This window comes from Bos indicus x Bos taurus, chromosome 18 (assembly GCF_003369695.1).
Source record: "Bos indicus x Bos taurus breed Angus x Brahman F1 hybrid chromosome 18, Bos_hybrid_MaternalHap_v2.0, whole genome shotgun sequence".
NCBI classification, from domain to species: domain Eukaryota; kingdom Metazoa; phylum Chordata; class Mammalia; order Artiodactyla; family Bovidae; genus Bos; species Bos indicus x Bos taurus.
In genome coordinates, this window is record NC_040093.1 from 9,713,535 (window position 1) to 9,734,333 (window position 20,799).

The 20,799-nt window shown below is 51.0% G+C and overlaps 1 protein-coding gene across 3 annotated transcripts; it reads right to left on the reverse strand.

Annotated features, from left to right (window-relative positions):
• Window positions 1-1,447: 1,447 nt before the first annotated feature.
• CPT1C (carnitine palmitoyltransferase 1C) lies at window positions 1,448-20,572 on the reverse strand. Of its 3 annotated transcripts, XM_027515116.1 has the most exons (20): window positions 19,484-19,639; window positions 15,928-16,640; window positions 15,599-15,746; window positions 14,698-14,837; window positions 12,927-13,098; window positions 12,673-12,774; window positions 12,443-12,580; window positions 8,644-8,721; window positions 8,322-8,429; window positions 8,131-8,215; window positions 7,662-7,857; window positions 7,372-7,554; window positions 6,533-6,638; window positions 5,061-5,177; window positions 3,967-4,131; window positions 3,582-3,716; window positions 2,822-2,974; window positions 2,223-2,336; window positions 2,018-2,110; window positions 1,448-1,787 (listed from the first exon to the last, which is right to left on the reverse strand). In XM_027515116.1, exons 4-20 carry the CDS (start codon window positions 14,727-14,729, stop codon window positions 1,674-1,676), a joined length of 2,091 nt encoding a protein of 696 aa, XP_027370917.1. In that variant the 5' UTR covers window positions 14,730-14,837; window positions 15,599-15,746; window positions 15,928-16,640; window positions 19,484-19,639; the 3' UTR covers window positions 1,448-1,673. The 3 variants fall into 3 exon arrangements, with proteins under 3 accessions (XP_027370917.1, XP_027370915.1, XP_027370916.1); XM_027515114.1 differs by lacking the exons at window positions 15,599-15,746; window positions 15,928-16,640 and adding an exon at window positions 20,323-20,572 and having other exon boundaries at window positions 19,484-19,638; XM_027515115.1 differs by lacking the exon at window positions 15,928-16,640 and having other exon boundaries at window positions 19,484-19,571.
• Between the last annotated feature and the right edge of the window lie 227 nt (window positions 20,573-20,799).

A 20,799-nucleotide genomic window follows, 5' to 3' on the forward strand; every position in this document is an offset into this window, starting at 1 on the left:
TGATCAACCATGGGTTCCCAGATTCGTCAGAATCATTTCACCGAGGTAGAGGCCGCTGTCCACCACCTGGTCAACAAGTATCTGCAGGCCTCCTACACCTACCCGCCTCTGGGCTTCTTTTTCCACTGCCACAATGTGACTCGAGAGCGTGAGCCCCCTTTTCCTTGAACTGCTCTAGGAGAAGCGCCAGGGCACCCACCATTTCTTGAAACTGCAAAACCAGCATGGCTGCCATGCCCTCTTCCTAGACGGGCAGAAACTGTATCAAGATGAGTGGGGTAAAACCCAGGATGCTACGGAAGCCTTCGTGTTCATGGAGAAGAACCTCCATGAAGCAGGCCCATATGGATCCGCACGCCCTGGGTTCTCCCTGTGCAGACTCCCACCTCTGTGACTTCCTGGATCCTCAGCCTAGGTGAGCAGGTGACATTTATCTGCAAGATGGGTGATCACCTGACTGACCTCCGCAGGCTGGCTGGTCCCCAGGCTTGGCTGGGCGAGTATCTGTTTGAAAAGCTCAGCCTTAAGCACAACTAGGAGCCCCCCCGCCCCCAGAACCCCGCAGCCCTTGAGGAGTCCCCCTGATGTCAGGCCTTCTGCCCGAAGCCGCTCTCTGCAACCACTAGGCAGCTTGTTAACCACTCTGGTGAACCAGCCCCACCCCAATGACCTTTCCCCTAGTTTCCCCACTTACCAACTCATGGCCAGTCTGGTTTCATCTATGCACCTGTGGTAGGCAGAAAATGGTTCCCCCAAAGATGCCTGGACCCTGTGCATATGGTATTCTACATGGCAAAGGGGAATTAGGTTGCAGAGGGAATTAAGGTTGCTAATCAGTTGGAGTTGAGATTAGGAGCTAATCCTGGATCATCTGGATGGGCTCAGTCCAACCACAAGGGTCCTTAGATGGCAGGAATCAGTCACAGGAGGTATGACTAGTGGAGAAAGGCATAGAGGGATGCAACAACGATGGCTATGAAGATGGAAGATAGAATCAAAACTGCATTAAGAATATTGGGGGATTCATTTGGGAGTTCTCAACCTTTTAAGTTTAGGGTGGGCAGGGACTCCCCTGGTAGCCCAGTGGCTAAGACTCTGTGCTCCCAAGGCAGGGGCCCCCAGGTCCAATCCCTAGTCAAAATCCAGGACAGCCCAATAAATAAGTATATATATATATTTAAAATGCAGGGTGGGCAGTAGGTGTTGGGGCAGCAGGAACTGAGCTCATGAAAGCTTGTGGGGTTGATTGGGATGGGTCTTGCATGGTTGGGTGTGGTGTGACTGGAGCTGAAAGGCAGTAAATTAAGCAGGTGCCAGGGTTATAGCTGACATGGTGACTGTAACTGAGAATTCATGGCAGAGCCTGGGGATGGATGGGAACTTTTCTCTTCCTCCACCATGACCCTCACCTCACCCATCCCTGCCCAGCCCAAGAGCACAGCAGACATCACACCCCCAGCTTACACATCTTTATTAGTCAGGATGTGGGATTTCCAAACCCAGACAGGCTGCCTCTGTCCTGCACCAGCCCAGCTGCAGAGACCTTCCCCCTAGTTCCTGGGGAGACCAGCTCCCCTCTGGAAGGCGTCAAAAGTTAGTGGCTGTCGTGGGGGCTCTGGAGCCCCCGGTAAGGCAGGGGAGAGAGCCACAGCTGTGCTCCGAGTCCTCCTCCCCTAACCCGAGTCTTCCTCCCCTAACCCTCTGCGCTTAAGACGCTGCCCCTCCGGGAAGAGGGCGGCCACGTCCAACAAGGCGTCCTGGATGCGCTGGCCCAGCCGGTGGGAGTCCTGGAAGGAGAGATGTGTCACGTGCAAGAGAAGCTGGGAGAGGGGTTCCGAGAGGCTGAGAAACAAGAGGGCTGGGGTCCCTGCCCCTGGGCCTGAGGGCTGCGGGGTTTGAGCACTGGGGCTCCGGGATCGTGGGCAGGCGGCAAGCTGGGAGTCTGGAATCCTGAGCTGTAGGAGAGGAGGGAGGCGGAAGTCCCGAGGGAGGAGGGGCCGGGGTGGGTTAGCCTCACCGTTCTTGTGCTTGATTTTTTGCTCGAGATGTGGAAGGTGATCACGTCATCGCCCATGAACATGTAGGACACACCGTAACCATGGTCATCGGCCTGCAGAGGGACGAGTGAGGGCAGCAACACAGCCCTAGGTCCCATCCCCCCGCCATAGGTGGGACGGCGGGCCTCCCAGCCCCCTCCTCTTTCAGGACCCAGTTCCACTCACAGGCCCGAATCCACCACCAGAGGAGACATAGTCGGGGTAATTACGAACGTCGAACAGGTGAATTTGCTGAACAGGAATCTGGCTGGTGGCCAGCTGCCACTGCTCTGAGTGAACCTGAGGGACAGAAGTCGGTCACGTTGCGCTAAAGACAAGCCACGGCTGCTGAACTGCCAATTTCTCTTCAAGATGTGCCACTCTGCCCCGCCCCTTCCTGACGTCACCGTGTGATCTTTCCCCTCTAGACCACACCCTCTCTCCTTGTTCCCGCCCTAACCACGCCCCTCTCACCAACTCAGAACCCGCCCCTCTCCTTGTCCCCGCCCCTAACCACGCCCCTCTCCCTTTCAACTCCTGACCCTGCCGTCTTCTAGACCACATTCTTCTCCCACTGGCCCCGCCCCTCCGCCCTGACCACGCCCCTCACATCCTTTCCATAACCTTGCCCACTTCTCTAGGCCCCACTTCCCTCTCCACTCCTTCCCTCTCTCTTGCCTGGCCTCCCTAGCTCTCTCCTCTGCTGATAACTCCTTTTTCCAACATCACCCTCCTTGCCCTGAAGTGCCTCCCTTCTCTTCTTTAACCCTTTCCCTGCTCCCAACCTGGTCCAGGAATGGAGACTGCAGGTGGAGGAACTGGGACACGATGTAGAGAGCAAAGAGGTGGCGATCGACCCCCTGTCCACTCATCGCTGCCTTCAGCAGAGCTTGGTGCTTATCCACCGCCAGGCGGAACAGGGCGAGGCACTGTGCGTCCTGGGGACCCCCGGGGAGGTCACAGGTCATGGAAAGACAGGAAATGGGCTTACTGCTGGGGCCTGTCGCACCCCCGGCCTCAACCCAGCTTGCAACTTCCCTGCAAGGCAGAGATATCAACTCCACTTCGCAGCAGGGATACAGGCACAGAGAGGGGAAGTCACTTGCCCAGGGTCACACAGCAAGGCAGAATCAGGTGGGTTCCCAGGTATCGAGGGCCCAAACTCCCTTCACTGAGCCTCAAAACAAGTAGGGGGAGAGGAAACAGAGGTGCCTGCGGGGTTCTGAGCGAGAGATTATGTAGGGAACATGAGGAATGGTACAAATGAAAGCTACAAGGTCACACAGAGGTTAAATAAAGAGACCTACATTTTGGAAACGGGTGCCCACTCGTGCCCTCTGTGTGATCCCCATTAAAGCATGTAGTACACTATGCTGAACTACCTCTGTCTCCCCCATCAGTGAGCTCCTTAAGGTCAGAGACTCGGCTTGTTCCTCCCCTGTCTCATCACAGAGCTTGGACCTCAGAAGGCGCTCCTTAAGTGTTTGTAAATGTATGAATGAGAAGGTGGAAATGACCGAAGCCTCAAATGAGGCCCACACCCACTGTCTTCTCTTTGTCCTCCATGGCTCTCACAAAGTCGCGGGCCTCCCTCGTGCAAGAACGCACCGTCTCTGTGCGGCCTTCCAGGAACAAGCGAGTCATGGTGGATTCATAAGTCAGGCAGAACTGACCCCTGTCCTGGGGACAAGGAGGAGACACGCCTGTCAGCCAGGCTCAGGAAGCCTTCACAGACCTGACCCACCTCTGTGTGGCCCTCCAGCCTCCTTCCACCCAGGAACATGCAGTTGGGAGAGGGCTCGATGGAGCCCTTAATCAAGATGGCAGACCCACCACCAAGGAGTCATGAAAGGGCTCGACAATACGGGTCTTGGGGGCCCAGGGGAACTGAGGTCCTGAGAGGGGGGCTGGGGTTAAGAACCCAACTGACCCGGAAGTGGGCCAGCTGCAAGGTGGTCTGGATGAAGCTGTCTGAAGAGAGATGGCAGCGTTTGATGAAATTCTTGCCAAAGTGGGAGAAGGGGAAGACGTGGCAGTCGATGTTTCCAGACAAGGTCTTGGCTGCCCTCAGGGCTAGAGAGATGGATAGATGGATCTGCCAGAGAAGGAGGGAGGGAGGAATGGCTGGGGGTTACAGACAGGAGGAGGTTGGAGTTGGGGCTGGTGCTGGCAGTGAAGGTCAGGATGGGATTGAGGTTTGGGGACAGGGATGGGATGGACAGGGAATGGAGCTGGGAATGAGGAATGAATTAGGACTGGGAATGGGGTTGGGATTGGGTATAGGATGGGATATGAATGGGGGTTATGTATGGGATGGGGTTGAGGAGGGCATGGCAACCCACTTCAGTCTTCTTACCTGGAGAATCCCATGGACAGAGGAGCCTGGTAGGCTACAGTCCATGGGGTGGCAAAGAGTTGGACATGACTGAGGCCACTTAGGATGCATGGGATGGGGTTAGGGTTGAGGATGGGATTGAATTTAAGCATGGTGATGGGGAGACTTTCCTGGTTGTCCAGTGGCTAAGACTCCATGATCCCAACGTAGGGGCCCGGGACAAGGAACTAGATCCCGCATGCCCCAGCGAAAAGACCCACATGCCAAAAAGACCCCACAAGATGAAACTAAGACCCGGCACAGCCAAATGAATGAATGAATGAGTGAATAAACCAAAAAAGAATGCTGCTGGAGATGGAGGTGGATATGAGTTTGGGATGGAGACAAAGTTGGATCTGAGTTCGGATAGAAGTAAATTGAGGTTGAGGATGGTGTGGAGATTGGGGTTGAGCAGGGGTGGTGGAAAGAGGGTTAGTTTGGGGTTAGGGTTAGAACAGAGGATGTGGTTGGGATGGGGTTAGATTAGAGACAGGATTGGGGTTTGGGTTTGGCTTGATTTGGGATGTGGGTTTGGAATTGGGCTTAGGGATGGGATTGATTTTTTGCTTGAGACTGGGGTTGGGGATGAGATTAGAGGCAAACCCAGGAATTTGGGGATGTGGAAGAGGAACCTAGAAACTTGGCCTCACCTTGTCTGGAAGGTCCCAGTGCAGCCTCTGGGGCTGGGGCAGCAAGGGGTCAGGGTGCCCCTTGCAGTGACCGTCTGCCGAGTAGCCCAGCTGAAAGCATTCTGTGGCCAGAGTGAACTGCGTGCAGATTGAAGCTGTCAGAGTCCCTCCTCCCGCTGGACCAAGCAAGGGGCATCGAACCAGGCCCCCCTTTTCTGAAGTCCCCTCTTAAGGGAGTCAGGACAATCTCTGAGAAACAGAAACCTCTGGATGGTCACAGGTGGGATCTTGGGGTCACAGTCATTGAGAGCAAGGCTAATACTAATACTCAGTTGGTGCTTACTGCCCTTGTACTTCTGACTGGTTCAAAGTATGATATGCAGAGATGACAGATGACAGGAAGTGTCTTGTAGGGTCTGAGGTTAAATTGAATTAAGAGTGTCATTTACCAATATAATCAAAGGCAAAAAAAAAAAAATTCGTTTTTTAAATAAAAAATAGGCACAGAGGAATCAGTGCTTAGCTAGGGCTGCTCTCAAGATCTAGAATCAGCCCTCCTTCCTCTCATACATGCCTGATCCTCACCCTGGGCCCTAGCCAACCCCTCATGCAACACTATGGAAGACTGGGAACCCAGTGGGATGCAGACACCACCCCCGATGGTTTAAAGACTAAATGAAACAGAGAAGAGAGAGAGGCTAAGTTTCTCAGGACTGCACAGGAGCTTAAAAATGAAAGAAAATACAATCCTTTCACTTGATGAGGCAGAAACTGAGGCTCAGAGGAGGGGAGTAATTTGCCCAAGGTCACACAGCAACCCAGAGCCAGAGGATGGTTCTGACTCAGGGTGATATGGTTGGAAGGCCTCACTCTGGCCTCAGAATATTCTGGATTTTTATTCTCACTCGGCAGCTTCTAACTCTGTGACTCTGGGCAAATCAGTTCCTTTTTCTGAGTCCCAAATGCCTATTTGTCAAAGAAAGGTCATAGGGAGTTCCCTGGCAGTTCAATGGTTAGGACTCAATTCTTTCACTGTGGGAGCCTGGGTTCCATCCCTGGTCAGGGAACTAAGATTCTGCAAACTAAGCAGCATAGGCCAAAAAAAAGAAAGGTCATAATCCTAGATGGGCTTCCCTGGTGGCTCAGATGGTAAAGAATCCGCCTGCAGTGCAGGAGACCGGGGTTCAATCCCTAGGTCAGGAAGATCCCCTGAAGAAGGGAATGGCAACCCACTGCAGTATTCTTGCCTGGAGAATTCCATGGACAGATGAGCCTGGCGGACTACAGTCCATGGAGTTGCAAAGACTGAGTAACTAACACTCTCCCTTTTCAATCCTAGATACCCTTCTTTATTGGGTGACCCTGGTCCGGTGTCTGCCTCTCTCTGAGTCTCATTTTTCCTCTAACCTTAAGGCACCAGAGAGGAAGGTCTTTGGAAATGGTGGGGGGAGGGTGGCGGTCGCCAGGGTGGAGGGCCAGCTGGCTTGCCGTACCTCCCACATGTGTCCTGAGATGGGGCAGTCAGCCCATGAGTGCTCCACGCTGAGGCCCAGCTTCCCATTGGAGAAGACGATTAGGGAGAAGGATTTGTCAAACCAGCTGCCGGGAGAGAGTTCAAAGCGGTCACCAAAGAGTCAAAGAGGCCAGGAGGGAAGTCAGGGGACTCTCTGTGGGAACTGAGTGGGTTTTGGTTGGGAGATCTAGGAATCAGGGCTGGGGGCCTGGTGTGGGGATCCCTAAGAAGGTAGGGGTCTCTAGTGGGGGGTTCTGATCATCTCTGAAATGTATCTCAGGATCATAGGGTTCAGGGGTTTTGAGAGAACATTTTTTTTTTTTTAAGTTCAAAAAAATTCAGAAAAAATTTTAAAAGTTTTCAGGGTTTACAGGTGCTGAGAGCTTAGGGAAATTCTCCCAGGAGTCTCAGAAATCAGAGTGGTGCCTTGTGGGCATCTAAGAATTTATCTGAGAATCTCTAGGTAGGGGGTCCCAGGGCTGAGGTCCTGAATTGGGGCACCTACATTAAGGTCCGAGGATTCCATGGTCTGAAGTTCTGAGTCTGAGGTCCCCAGGCTTAGGGTCTGGCTGGCGGATTCCCTGGGTCCTAGATTTGGCACCTATTAATCCTCAGATCTGGGGTCCCTGTGTCTGCAATTGTGAGTCTGGAGTCTGGGTCTAGAGTTTCTCAAGGTCTGAGAATCCAGGTCAGGAGTTGGTGGTCCTGAAATCTGGGGTCCCTGGTCTAGAGGTTAACGGCCTCAGAGGTCTCCAGGTCTCAGTGCATTGGGTCTGGGGTCGCAGGTTGGGTGGGGGCCAGATCTGCGGGCTGACTCACCGGTCGTGGCCCTGGCCGGCCAGCAGGGCATGTGCGTAGGCGTCTAAGGAAGCTGCGGGGTCCTCCCTGGTGAGCCCCGCGGGCTCTGAGTCGAGGGATACGAAGAAAGCGGCCCCTTCGACAGCTTCCAGGGCCTCCTGGGCCTGGGTCTTCAGAGACCTCCGCACCTGGGCCCAGGTGTCCCTGCCGGAGGAGTGACTGAGTCCACCCTCCTCCCTGCCCAGCCTCCGCCAGGCCTGCGACCTCAGGGTTCTGGCCGGGCCTGGGGCCCCCAGACCTCTGACCCTCACCTCGGAGCAGCGGTCAAGGCCGCCAGATGCTCCTCGTGGGGGCAGGCGGGAGAGGGGTCGTCCAGGATTCGTTGAAACTGCTGCTCCAGGGCCCGCGGGGAAAGCAGGCGGCTTTGCGAGTGGGTCCCCACGCGGAAGAACCGGCCCCGGTGGAAGACAGCCACGTGTCGGCTGTCACGGAGGTGGCGGATGTGATCTGGGGTTGGGGGGGATACGTTGTAAGAATAAGGACCTTTGTTAGCCACTTACCAAGTGGCTTGCGGGTACCCTTATTGTCCCACTTGAGCGAAGAGGAAACTCAAGCTCAGAGAGGGTAATAACTTGCCCAAGGTCACTGAACTGAACTGAAGGTCACAGCTTGGGAGTTACGGAGCTGGGATTCGAACCCAGGTAGGCTGGCTCCAGAGAGCGTGTTCTTAGCCACTATACTGTTCTACCTCTATTAACGAGAGGGGTAGAGGGGCCTCACCTCTGTGGACCCCGGGAATTCGCGTGGTGTTGAATATCTTCTCATACTGGGCAGAGCACAAGGGTCGCATTCCCATCAGCAAAGTCTGCAGGAGATCACAGGCTCGTGACCTGCCTCCCAGGACCCAGGTGGTGGCCACACATCTGAGGACCACAGCCTCCATCCCCAGCCCGCAGGGGCAGCCCTCTTACTGGCAGGATCTCCTGGCGGTCCAGGCGGTGGCGGTACAGAAGGAGGGCGTGGACTGCGTTGCCCGCGCGCGCCGCCTGCACAGGAGTGGGCGTGACGTACAGGAAGTCCTGTGGGCCAGGCCAGGCGTCAGGTTTGCGCAAGATGGAGGCACTGACCTCAAACACAGGTCTTGATCCCAACAGGCGGGATGGTGAATTCCAGACTGTGATTGGGGTCACTGACCCTAAACCCCACATTCTAGCCAGACACCCCAGCCCTAGACCCGAGGAACAATGAACCCCATCCCTTGCCCACTTCCTAACCTCCGTCTCCCCTTCTCACCATCATGTAATAGTTGCTGTTCACCATCAGTGAGTTCCTGGAGCGCAGGTACACGAATTCTTCCCACCAGTCACTGACCTGGGAGTGGGGCAGAGACACACAGCTGGGGTGGTTGGGGTCAAGGGAGGGGGTAAATGAGGGGGTGGTCCCTCCAGACTTTGCTATGTCAAATGGGGAGCGTCGAGCTCAATGAAGCAGGTGTCAAGAGAGGTAACTAGCAATAACTTAGATGTCCATCCATGGGGGACCAGTTAGCTAAACCGTGCAACCCTCATGTTATGGAATAAGATAGCTGTTTAAAAAGAACAAGTTACATCTATATTACTGACAGAGAATGAGCACCAAGAAGGGCTGCACAGTGAAAAAGGATAGGCAAACAACAAGAAATGTGAAATGATCACATTTTATTAAAAAAAAAAATTCTACTAAGACCCAACCTGTCCACCAAGTGGATGAATAGACAGTGTGGTCTATCTATACAACAGAATAAAAGGAATGAAGCTCTAATTCTTCAGAGTGACAACACAGATGAACCCTGAAAACACACTAACTGAAATGAGTCAGACACAACAAGACTAATAGTGTATGATTCCACATCTACGAAAAATCTAAAATAAGCCAATTCATAGAGACAGAAAGTAGAATAGAGGTTACCTGGGGCTTCAGAGAATGGGGACAGGAATTAAAAAAAATATTTAGGGACGTACCTGGTGGTCCAGTGGTTGAGAATCCGTCTTGCAGTGCAGGGGATGTGGGTTCAATCCCTGATCAGAGAACTAACATTCCCACGTGCCTCAGGGCAACTAAGCCTGTGCGCCACCACCACTGAGCCCGCGGGCCACAACTAGAGAGAAATCTATACGCCGCAACAAAAGAACCCACATGCCACTTGTTGTAAATAAATATTAAAAAATGTTTATTCTACTTATTTATTTGGCTGTGCTGAGTCTTATCACAGCATGTGGGATCTAGTTCCCTTACCAGGAATCGAACCCAGGCCCCCTGCATTGGGATCACGGAGTCTTAGCCACTAGACCACCAGGGAAGTCCCTGGGATAGGAATGTTTTGCCTATGGGCACAGAGAGTTTCTGTTTGAGATGATAAAAAAGCTCTAGAGATAAATAGTAGTTATGGTTATACAACACTGTAACTATACTTAGTAGTACCACTGAAGTGTACACTGGAAAATGGTTACGATGGCAAATTTTATATTATGTACCTTGGAATCACAATTAAAATTATATGATATTTATGTTATGTGGCTTCCCTGGTGGCTCAGATGGTAAAGAATCTGCCTGCAATGCAGGAGACCTGGGTTCTATCCCTGGGTTGGGAAGATCCCTAGAGAAGGGAATTGCAGCCCACTCCAATATTCTTGTCTGGAGAATCCCATGGACAGAGCAGCCTGGCGGGCTACAGTCCATGGGGTCACAACATTGTGACTATACTTAGTACTACTGAATTGTACACTGGAAAATGGTTACAATGGCAAAGTTTATATTATGTACATTTGAATCATAATTAAAATTATATATATTTATGTTATGTGTGTTTATATACTATATATTAAACATGTAATATGATATATAACATGTTATATTATTAAATATATTAAAATTATATATTATAAATAAAATATATATACCTGAAGAATATCTACATAACCCTGGGTATCAATATATGTATACATACACTCAGAAAAGACTCTGACCAAAGTGTTTCTCACAGGCAATGTTGGGAGGGACAAGAATTAAAAGGGAGGTGGTCAGAGATTTTTAGTGTTTTCTAGATATTTTCCTTCCTTTTTATTAAGGTTATTTTTTAAAAATATATTTAATTACTTATTTATTTGGCTGCACTGGGTCTTAGTAGTAGCCCACAGGATCTTTGGTCTTCCTTGCAGCATTTGGGATCTTTTAAGTTGGTGGTATCATACATTTCCTTAAACTTAGACCAGCCAGGATGTAGCTGTTATTCCCTGGGAATAGGCAACATATTCTGGAAAAATCCAGAAGTTTCCAGCAAATGGTAGAAAAGTTCTATACCTTGATCTAAGTAGGGGTTATCTGGTTATATACATACATAAAACTTAAGCCGTACGTGTAAGACGTGTGTGTTTTACTATATGTATAATATTGTAACATTATATCCATGTGATGCAACAGTATATGCAAGTGATGTCTCTACATTGGGTCTTAGTTGCTGCACGCAGGATCTTCATTCCCGCGGCCAGAGATTGAACTAGTGTCCCCTGCATTGGAAGGCAGATTCTATAAACACTGGATCACTAGGAAAGTCCCTAAGTGAGCTCTTTTTAATATACACCTGTTACTCAAGGTCGTTATGTCCTACAAAGTGCCAGTGAAGGCTGATTAGCCAACACTGAGCCATTTTTCCAAAGGGAAATACAGGGTCAGATTCCTTCCACTCTTGTTTCACCTCAGTGAAATGTGCACTTCAAGCCAAGTCAAAATTTTTGCAACCTTGCACAACTCTCCAAATGATCACGAAAGTGCCACGTGTACTGATTAGGGGTTACAAATATAAGTAGAAGAATCTCAAATACAGAATGTGTGAATAATGAGGATTGATCTGTATAAGTGATAAGAAAGCACTGTGTTAGACTTAATTCTTTTTCTTTTCTTGTCCATAAGGTAATGGTGCATGTTACAGCTGACAGTGCCTTAGAGGTATAATGAAATGTATCAATTAATATACATATGGTGTGTATATATATTATTTATATAACTATACATGTACATTATTTATACATTGTATAATTATTATGTTATTTAAGTGTTTTATATATATATATATATTTTTAAGAATGGACTCTAGTCTAAGAACATGAAGGAAAAAAACCCCTCTAAAACTAAGGCTTGCATAGAAAAGAATGAAATACTGCTATCTGCAGCAACATCAGTTCAGTCACTCAGTCGTGTCCGACTCTCTGTGACCCCATGCACTGCAGCACGCCAGGCTTCCCTGTCCATCACCAACTCCCGGAGGTTGCTCAAACTCATGTCCATCGAGTCAGTGATGGAGATTACCATACTAAGTAAAGTTAGTCAGACAAAGACAAATATTATATGTTATCACTTATACATGGAACCTAAAAAAAAATAACATCTATTTCTTCTTCACTACCTCCAGCACATCACATGCTGCCTGGCAGCTATTTATGGCTTCCTACAGAATGAGAGACCTGGAAGCCGCTTACAGGGCAATTCGATGCCTGGTTCTATGCCTCAGATTCTCAAGGAGTTTAACTCAGAGTGCTTTCTAGGACCCTAGTTCCTGAAATCAGATGGAAGTACGTTTAGGGCAGGCGTCTGTGCGCACAGAAGGCAGAGGAAAAGAACTATTCTAGGGGTAGGGCTTGGAGTCTCTGGCCACCAGGGGACGGACTGAAATGTTAGAAAGGGCCCGGAATTCCGACTTAAATACTAGAGGGTTGGGGGCGGAGTTCTCGATGTGGGCGGGTCCTGGAGGCGGAGCTAGATCATTGAAGACCCAGTCTCCGAATGTGGGAGCGTCGGGGATGGGGCCTAAAATGTTAGCACAGGATGGATGGGGTTCAAAATATTGGAGAGGTGAGGGGAGCCCAGAATATTGGAGCATCTTGAGCTAGGTTTAAACTATTGGAGCGTGGGGGCGGGACTCAATGGGCTCACATCTGGAGTGAAGCGCCAATCGCCGCCGGGCCTGGGGTTGTGGGCGGGGCGTAGGGCGGGACGTAGAACTCGCAGAGTTAGGAGCGCCGGTTCAGAAGCTTCGCCTACAGGACGCGGTACTCACGTAATTGGACGCCCACCAGGACTTGAGCTGCAAGTACCACTGCAGCAGTGAGGCCTGCAGCTTCAGGAATTCCTGCGCTAGGCCCGCGGTCCAGTCGAAGTCCTTGTCGGAGAGGACGGGTCGGACAGACTCCAGATACTGCGGGGCACGGAAGGGAAGAGGGCAGGTCCCATAGACAACCCCCTACCAGCTCGGCCGCCTCCCTCCCCATCCTGGGGTACCTGGCCCACCTTGCGCACAGTGTCCTGAACGGAGGGCACAGGCTGACGCGGAAGAGAGCGCTGGTAACTGAAGAGCATTGGATGGCGGCCGGAGAAGATGCGCACCAGGGCCTGGTGGGGAGCAGGAATTAGTAGTTTATTAAACGCCTCACTGCAGCCCGGGGCCAAGGTGCTGGGGTGGGGGTGGGGGCGCGGCGAGGGTGGCACTCCACAGAGAAAACAGGGCAGAGGGGGCTTGATCAAGGGCTCTGCCTCTCCCGTACCAGCCAGGTCTTGGTTGGCGAGGACATGGCTCCGTGGGGTTCGAGGAGCCAGCCGTGGTAGGACAGAAGTAGCCTCAGGGCCACATGAAGCGTGAAGATCAGAGCTCCCCACAGACAGGACGCAAACAGCGCGGCCGCCAGGACCCCCCGCAGCCTGTGATGCTGTCCACCCCTGGGGGCGGGTAGAGAAAAAGAATAGGCCAGCATCTCCTGGCCTCAGAACATCCCTCCCCTCCAGCCCTACCCAGCGCCTGCTGTTCCTAACACTCTCTGACTCTGATCTTTTGGCTGTTGGAGGAATATCCCGTAGAATTAGAGTCGGTCAGAAAAAGTCCAGTTTCCTCACTTGTGAAGTGCTAGAGGTGTGATTCTCTCTCTTGGTGTGCCCACCATCTCCCCTCAGGAATATGGAGACACCAAGTTTCTAATCACATCCCATGGAAATTGGTAGGAGTTTAATAAATGCGAGCTGCTATTTCTATTGAAATATACCAGATATCAGGCTTCCCTGATGGCTCAGTTGGTAAAGAATCCGTCAGCAATGTAGGAAACCCCAGTTCGATTCCTGAGTTGGGAAGATTCCCCTGGAGAAGGGAAAGGCTACCCACTCCAGTATTCTGGCCTGGAGAATTCCATGGACTGTATAGTCTGTGGGATCCCAGAGTCTGGCAGACTGAGCTACTTTCACTATACCAGATATGAAATTACACCCTGAGGCAGAGGTTCTCAATGTGTGGCCCTTGGACCAGCAGCAAGAGCACCCTCTGGGAGCTTGTCAGAAATACAAATTCCTGGGCCCTAGGCCCAGCAATCAGTGTTTTAACAAGCCTCCCAGATAACTCTAATACAAACTCAAGATTAGGAATGGCTGGTCTAAAGATACAGTAAGTCAACATGTTTGCAAAGTTGCAATAGGACAGACTATGAGCGAATCCCACCTGGAGGACTTGAAGGGAGTCACTTACCCTCTTCAGATTAGGTAAATCTAGCCTTTCTGGAAATTTCTACTTCCGATCCTAGATCTGCCCTTTCAGGCTATCTGACAACTTCACCTACATCTGATTTCCAGACAACAATAATCATTCAACTACTCCCATTTCATAACCTCCTAATGAGTGAATGAGTGAAGTCGCTCAGTCGTGTCCAACTCTTTGCGACCCCATGGACTGTAGCCTAACCAGGTTCCTCCATCCATGGGATTTTCCAGGTAAGAATACTGGAGTGGGTTGCCATTTCCTTCTCCAGGAGATCTTCCTGACCCAGGGATTGAACCCAGGTCTCCTGCATTGTAGGCAGACGCTTTACCGTCTAAGCCACCAGGGTAGATCCTAGTACCTCCTAGTACTGTACTATATATTCCACATGCATGATTTTGTTTAATTCCTCAACCACCCTAAAAACCAATCATTGTTTTGGCCCAAAAGTTCATTTGGGTCGTGAAGCCCCTGACACCAAGAACAGTGAGGTCTCTTGCCTAAGACCACACAACTGTAGATTAGCAGAACTCATACTTCTGTTAGTATATATAACCATACCTGGCCTTTGTCTAGTTTGCCAACATTCCCTTTAGCAAGAAGCAGCCAGGATGAAAAATGTGCAGAGACAATAGAGGAAATCACCTCCCTTTACTTGATGCTTTACCTTTATTAATCTGACCCCAGGTAAGTCTTAGAGGTGACTTTTCTTTAACAGGCACACATGCTGATACAGAAATGTCCTGGGTGGAGGCCAAGGGGTTAGGAGGTTACTGGGTTGAAGTGGGGAACCTCACCAGTCTGGCAGAGACTCTTTGATCTTCTCCATCAGTCCTAAGGAAGGATCCAGCTGGAGGAAGCAGGCAAGTTGAATTGCACTGAAGAGGAAAAGCCAGCTGAGGGGGCTAGCAGGGAACACACCTGTGAGAAAGTCGTTCTGTGGAGAGGAAAGGTCACCTATTCAATCACTTATCCCATCTGCTAAGCACCACTCTTAGATGTTGACTTAGCATTGAGATGCGTGCCCAAGATACTGTGAGGAATAAACAGATCTGGGTCCTGCCCCCAAGGAGGTCAGACCAGAATGCAGTGAGTGGTCATGGCGATAGGATAAGGCAGATTGCTCAGGCTGAGGGAGTCAGGGAGGGCTCCCGGAGGAGGGGTTACTCTCAGGCAGGACCCTGAAGGTGAGACTGTCAAAAAGGCAAAACAATTGATACAGCAGGGTCCAGAGCTCAGGGGCTGGCCTTGGAATGAATGAGGAATGAATGAAAATGTTGGGTTGGGATTCCCTGGTGGTCAAGTTGATAGGATTCCTCGCTTTCACTGTCATGGTCAGGGTTCAGTCCCTGGTTAGGGAACATCCCACAAGCTGCTGGGTAACTAACCAAACTCCCAACTCCCAGGGAAGTGATAACTAACATTTAATGAGTGCTTACTACATGCCAGGTGCCATTTACAAGTATAAACTTTTTTTTTTGACAAACTGTGCGGCTTACGGGAATTTAGTTCCCTGACCAGGGATCAAAACTGTGCCTCCTGCAGTCTTCCAGAGAAGCACACAATCCTAACCACTGGACTGCCAGGAAATTCCCAGAGATCATGGTTAAGACCTTGGGCTCTGGAGTCCCCACCCTCTGGGCTCAAATCTCTGCTCTGTCACTACCTAGCTGAGTGACTGCAAGCACGTGACTTTACCTCCGTGTCTCAGTTTCCTCATCTGTAGAATGGGAACAATCCAAATCTCAGTACTTGGCTCATAGGGCTGTCACGAGGGCTGGATGAGGAAATGTCATTCCACAAAGGCTTACTGCAGTCCAACAGCAGGGACAAGACAGCAAGATTCCTGCTCTCATGGGGGATAGAGACAACACCTACATAAATACAGGCTCTAGTGGAATGAGTCAGATGGCAAGAGGTGCTATGGAGAAAATGAAGCAGAGGGCTGGGGGTGGGGTAGGGTGGCACAGGGTGGTCAATTGCATAGCTCAGAGTCAGGCACACCATAGGACCTCAGTAAATATTACCATGTCCTCTTTGTCGCTAATCTTCTTCTCACTGGGGATTTATTTACTGGGCAATCTCCCTTTGGCTTGGCAGAAGGAGGTTACTGGCGAACCTGGTTATTTTTGTTGTTTAGTTTTTCTTTTTTTAAAAGATGTTTTCAGTGCTCCTATCTGGGGCTCTAGATTGCAACAGAACAGGGGCTTCCTAATATCAGAAATTTTCTCTATAGCATTTCCCAAGTACCAGGAGCATCATTAAATCATTTTGTCCCCCGTCACACTCAGTAAGATAGTAATTATTCGTATCTCCATCATATGGGTGAAGAAACGGAGGCGACACAAAGTTTGAAGACCTCATCCCAGGCCACATGGCCAGGAAGTGGTGGAGGCATGATTCGAATCCAGTCTCCTGGCTCCAGAGGGCACTGTCGATCACTCAAACCAGCCGGACGAGGGTACCATACTCTGAAGTCTTCTGTATCTCAGAATTTCATATCCTTTTGGAAACCATCTCAGGCAACACTCTAATCTCCTGCCAATGAACCACCTACACCAAAGCCACATGCTTGGCCCAGGTGACCCACTGCGTGTAATTCGCAACTCGTGGGCATCAGTACTGAGACCATGTTCTAGAAAAGCAGCCCAGGATAGTGAGGAGTCAGCATGGGCTCCAGAGCCAGACTTCTAATTCTTCCAGGTCTGCCTCTACTTCTGCATCATGGCAGCTGTGTGACCTGGGGGAAGTGAAAATATCTCTCTGAGTTTCTGTTTCCTCATCTGTAAAATGGGACTAATGATGGGCTTCCCTTAGAAGGCTCTAAATGAGGGAATTCCCTGGTGGTCCAGTGGTTAGGACCGCCATGGCCAGGGTTCAATCACTGATTAGCTGATTAGGGAACTAAGACCCTGCAAGTCGTTCAGCATGACAAAAAAAGAGGTCTTAATGAGGACCAGATGAGCAATACATTCAAAGGGTTTGCTTGGTGTAGAGCCTGAGATCTATTACTCTCTAGTATGGTTTTAGAAATGAGGAAGCAGAAGGCCAGAGAAGTTACTAACATGCCGGAGGTCACACAGCACCTGTGTGGTATGTGAGATAAGAACGGCCATGCTGGAGTCGTGACTTCTGTGAGTCAGACCTTCTCCTAAGACAACTAATGGTTACAACAGTCCCTCAAGGCAGGGGCTGTCAAGATTCCCATTTTTTAAGTGAAGAAATTCAGGCTTAGCAATGAGTCTATGGAATTACAGCTCTGGTGTTACTGAGGGCACAGCCCTCTCCTTGGGACCCAGTTCCAGGAGCTACGGCTTCAGGGTGGTTCCTGGGGTCCCTGACTGGAAAGGAAGGATGTGAGAACTCCAAGTGACCATCAGGGCGAGAGGCAGCTATGTAACTGAAAGGAAAGAGTCACTGTTACAATTATCAGTTATACTAATATGAGTGTCTGGTGGGGGCCACTGACCATCAGTGGCATTTGAGTCAGAAAGGAGTTTCAGAGCTGACTCGAATACAGGCGTTACAGATAAAATTTTTCGACATAGCAGCACCAGTTCAAATCCGTCTATAAGCATAGAAATCAGAACGGTGATTGCTTTGCAGTGAGCGCGAGGTAAGGGGTACTGGCAGGAAAGAGGCTCTAAGGAACATTCTAGAATGATGGCTATGCTGTTTTGTTGGGGAGTTGGTTACATAGGTATTACCCCAGTTACAAAGATACTACAAAATTCAAGGTCTGTACACTTAAAACATCCTCATTTTTCTGTATATAATTACATCTTAGTTTAAATACCTATTTATGTGTGTATGTATGTGTGTGTTTATTAAACCACAAGTTAACACTTTGGTTGCTGGATTGGCCTGAGGCCCAAGGGTTCCCAGGGGTAGGGCTGAAAGGGGTTCTCTGGGGGTTTGGGTTAGTGGCTATTTACTCACTGGAGCAGATACATCCCTATTTTAATAATCGTTTTAACAACCAATATGGCCATAGAAGTGCTATCCAGCCTGCTCAAATGTTGCAGCTTCCAGAGAGAACCCTGGGCTGCCCCTGGGTTGTATTCTAACATCTCCATGCTCCCTCTTCCCTGCCCACATTATCGTCCATTACAGCACGTCACCATCTGACATACTCTACATTTTGAGTACTTATCTTCCCCATGAGGAAAGGACTCTGTCTGTCTTGCTCCCTGCCATGTCCCCAGGGCCTCAAATGGTGCCAGGCCCTTCACAAATGCTCCACAGATATTTTGCAAATGAAAAACCATATTATAATCAAAAGCTAACACTCAGAGGGCTTCCCTGGTGGTGCGGTGGTTAAGACTCCTCGCTTCCACTGCAGGGGACACGGGTTCAATCCCTGGTCAGGGAAGTTCCACATGCCTTGTGCTCAATCATGTCCAACTTTCTGCGACCCATGGATTGTAGCCCGCCAGTCTCCTCTGTCCCTGGAATTTTCCAAGCAAGAATACTGGAGGGGGTGGCAATTTCCTTCTCCAGGCCACATGCCTCAAGGTGCAGCCAAAAAAAAGCTAACCTTCAGCACTTGCCATGGGCCAAGCACTCGACTCAAGGCTTACACGTGAGAGTTTGTTTAATCTTTGCAACTGTGCTGTGAGGGAGGTGCTACCATCACTCTTGTTTCACATGTGGGGACACTGAGGCTCAGAGAGATGCGCTTGCCCAAGGCCACACAGCTAGTCAGTGGCAGAGTCAGGACTCAAACCCAGTCCTGGTAGACTGCAAAGGCATTCAAGACCTGTGTTCACAAAGAGGGTGTGGCCAGCAGGGAGACTCCATGAGCCCATGCTAATTCACTTCAGTCATGTCCGACTATGCGACCCAATGGACTGTAGCCTGCCAGGCTCCTCTGTCCATGGGATTCTCCAGGCAAGAATACTGGAGTGGGCTGCAATTTCCTACTCCAGGGAGACTCCATAGATGGTGCCAGACTTCTAGAACTGGGGACCCCGGGGCTGACACGGGTTCTAGGTGGATGTGAGCATTCTAAGGCATTCTAGGGCAAAGGCAAGAAGTGGGAGTTTGGAATTCAGTCGGTGGAGGTTCACATTTCAGAACCAGAGGGAGGGTGTGCCACATACTGGAGAGGGTACTGGGGGCTGACAGCAGGGTCAAGGAGGTGGCGCAGAGAGCCAGTGGGCAAGGGCTTTGGGAAAGGGGGCCTTCAGGACTGGGGTGTGGGCTACCCAAGTCGTTGATCAGGCCATGGTGTTCTGGAACAGGGAGCATCTCGTTTAGAGCCTGGAGATGAAAGGGAAAGGTGAGAGGCGCACCACAGGTAAGGGGACTGAGTTCTAGAAATTGGGATGGAAGTTGTGTTTGTGGGGAGAGTGTGAAGAGCGTCCAGGAAGTGGGTACCACAGGTGAATGGCAGTTCTAGGCGAGGTTGAGGAACCCAGCAGTGAGCCACAGAGAATCCAGAATTGGCTTTAAGGGGGTTTGGAAGTGGACATGAAAACTCCCAGAAGCGGGACCACCCGGGATGCCAGGAAGGGAGCCTCGCGTATCCTGGAAACAGGTAACTGGATTCCCGGAAGGAAACCGCGTCGCAGCCCTTCTCACCCAGAAACGGGAGAGATGCCTTTTCCAAGAGCGCAGTCCGGAGAGGTAGATCTCCTGTAACACCGGGACACCGAGCTCCACTTCCCCCGCGTCCGAAGTCAGTGAGGGTCGGAAGCCCACCGCCTGGTGAGCTTCAGCCATGTCAGGCTACAGCCCTGGGAGGAGGACAGAGGGTCATTCCCCAGACCCCCAGCCCCTTCTCCGCAGACCCAGGAATGTAGGACGCCAGCTCAACCTTCCCTAACACCTGCGGGGTCCTGAGGGTCCTGGCCATAGACTCCAGTGTTGGGGGGGCTTCAGCCGGGGACCTCTGTGAACGCACAGAAAGGCAGGGCGGATAATTCGCGTTAACCCCTTTTGTGGCTATTCTGAGAACGTGGTGCGGGGACAGTGGCCCCCTCCAAAGGACTTTCAAGATTTGGGGGTCGAGGCGGGAAACTGGTCCAAGGTGAGTTGCGGGATCTCGGAAAAAGCGTTATTCCCAAACCGATTTTGAAATGAACACCTGCCGGACGTTGGCATTGTCCACTTCATTTCCGCTTCCCATTCCGAGGCAAGGACTGGGGGTGAGGGACTTGTGGCAGGGAGCGGGGGCGGAGGAGAGTTGAGGGGGGTTCTTGATAAATTCATGTGCTCTGGGGTGACCCAGCGTCCCGTCCCCCCGCCCCGGGCTGAAGGGGATGGGGGAGGAGGCACACTGCTGCGCATGCCTCGGGGATGCTGAGGCTGAGAGCAGAGGCGAGCGTCGAGGACAAGTGATGGAGATGCCCGCACTCCCAGCCCAAGACGCAATCCTCAGGCCCCCGCAGGAGTTCGCGCCCCTACAGTCCAGCACTTACCACGCTGAGTCAGGGGTCCGCCGACCGGATCCTGGGGACCAAGCCCGAGCACACATACACACCCGCCCCCTATTTAGAACGCCGGACTGGAGCCTCCCACTTGCATATGTCCCAGTGCTGTGAGTCCACGACTTGGTTAATGCGCCTCCGGAGCTCCTGTCGCCTCCGACTATCCAAAATCCAGGAACCCCAATTTCTGCCTCTCGGGTTCCTCGCTGGGTATTCAAGCCCCGGCTTTTATCCCCGCCCTCTTCTAATCTTCTATCCCCGCCCCCTTCAATTCTCGCTCAGTTCCCGCCCCCTTCAAATTGCAGCGTCCAATCCCCTCCCTCCATTGCATCCCCTGCCTTCAGACTCCTACCCGCCTGATTCTCCACCATTGGGCCTCCCCTGTTCTACGCAGCACCTCTCCTCCGAACCCCATGTTCTTCGGCTCCGGAGTCCACTCTTTGTCTCTTTTCTCTCCTTTCTCTTCGA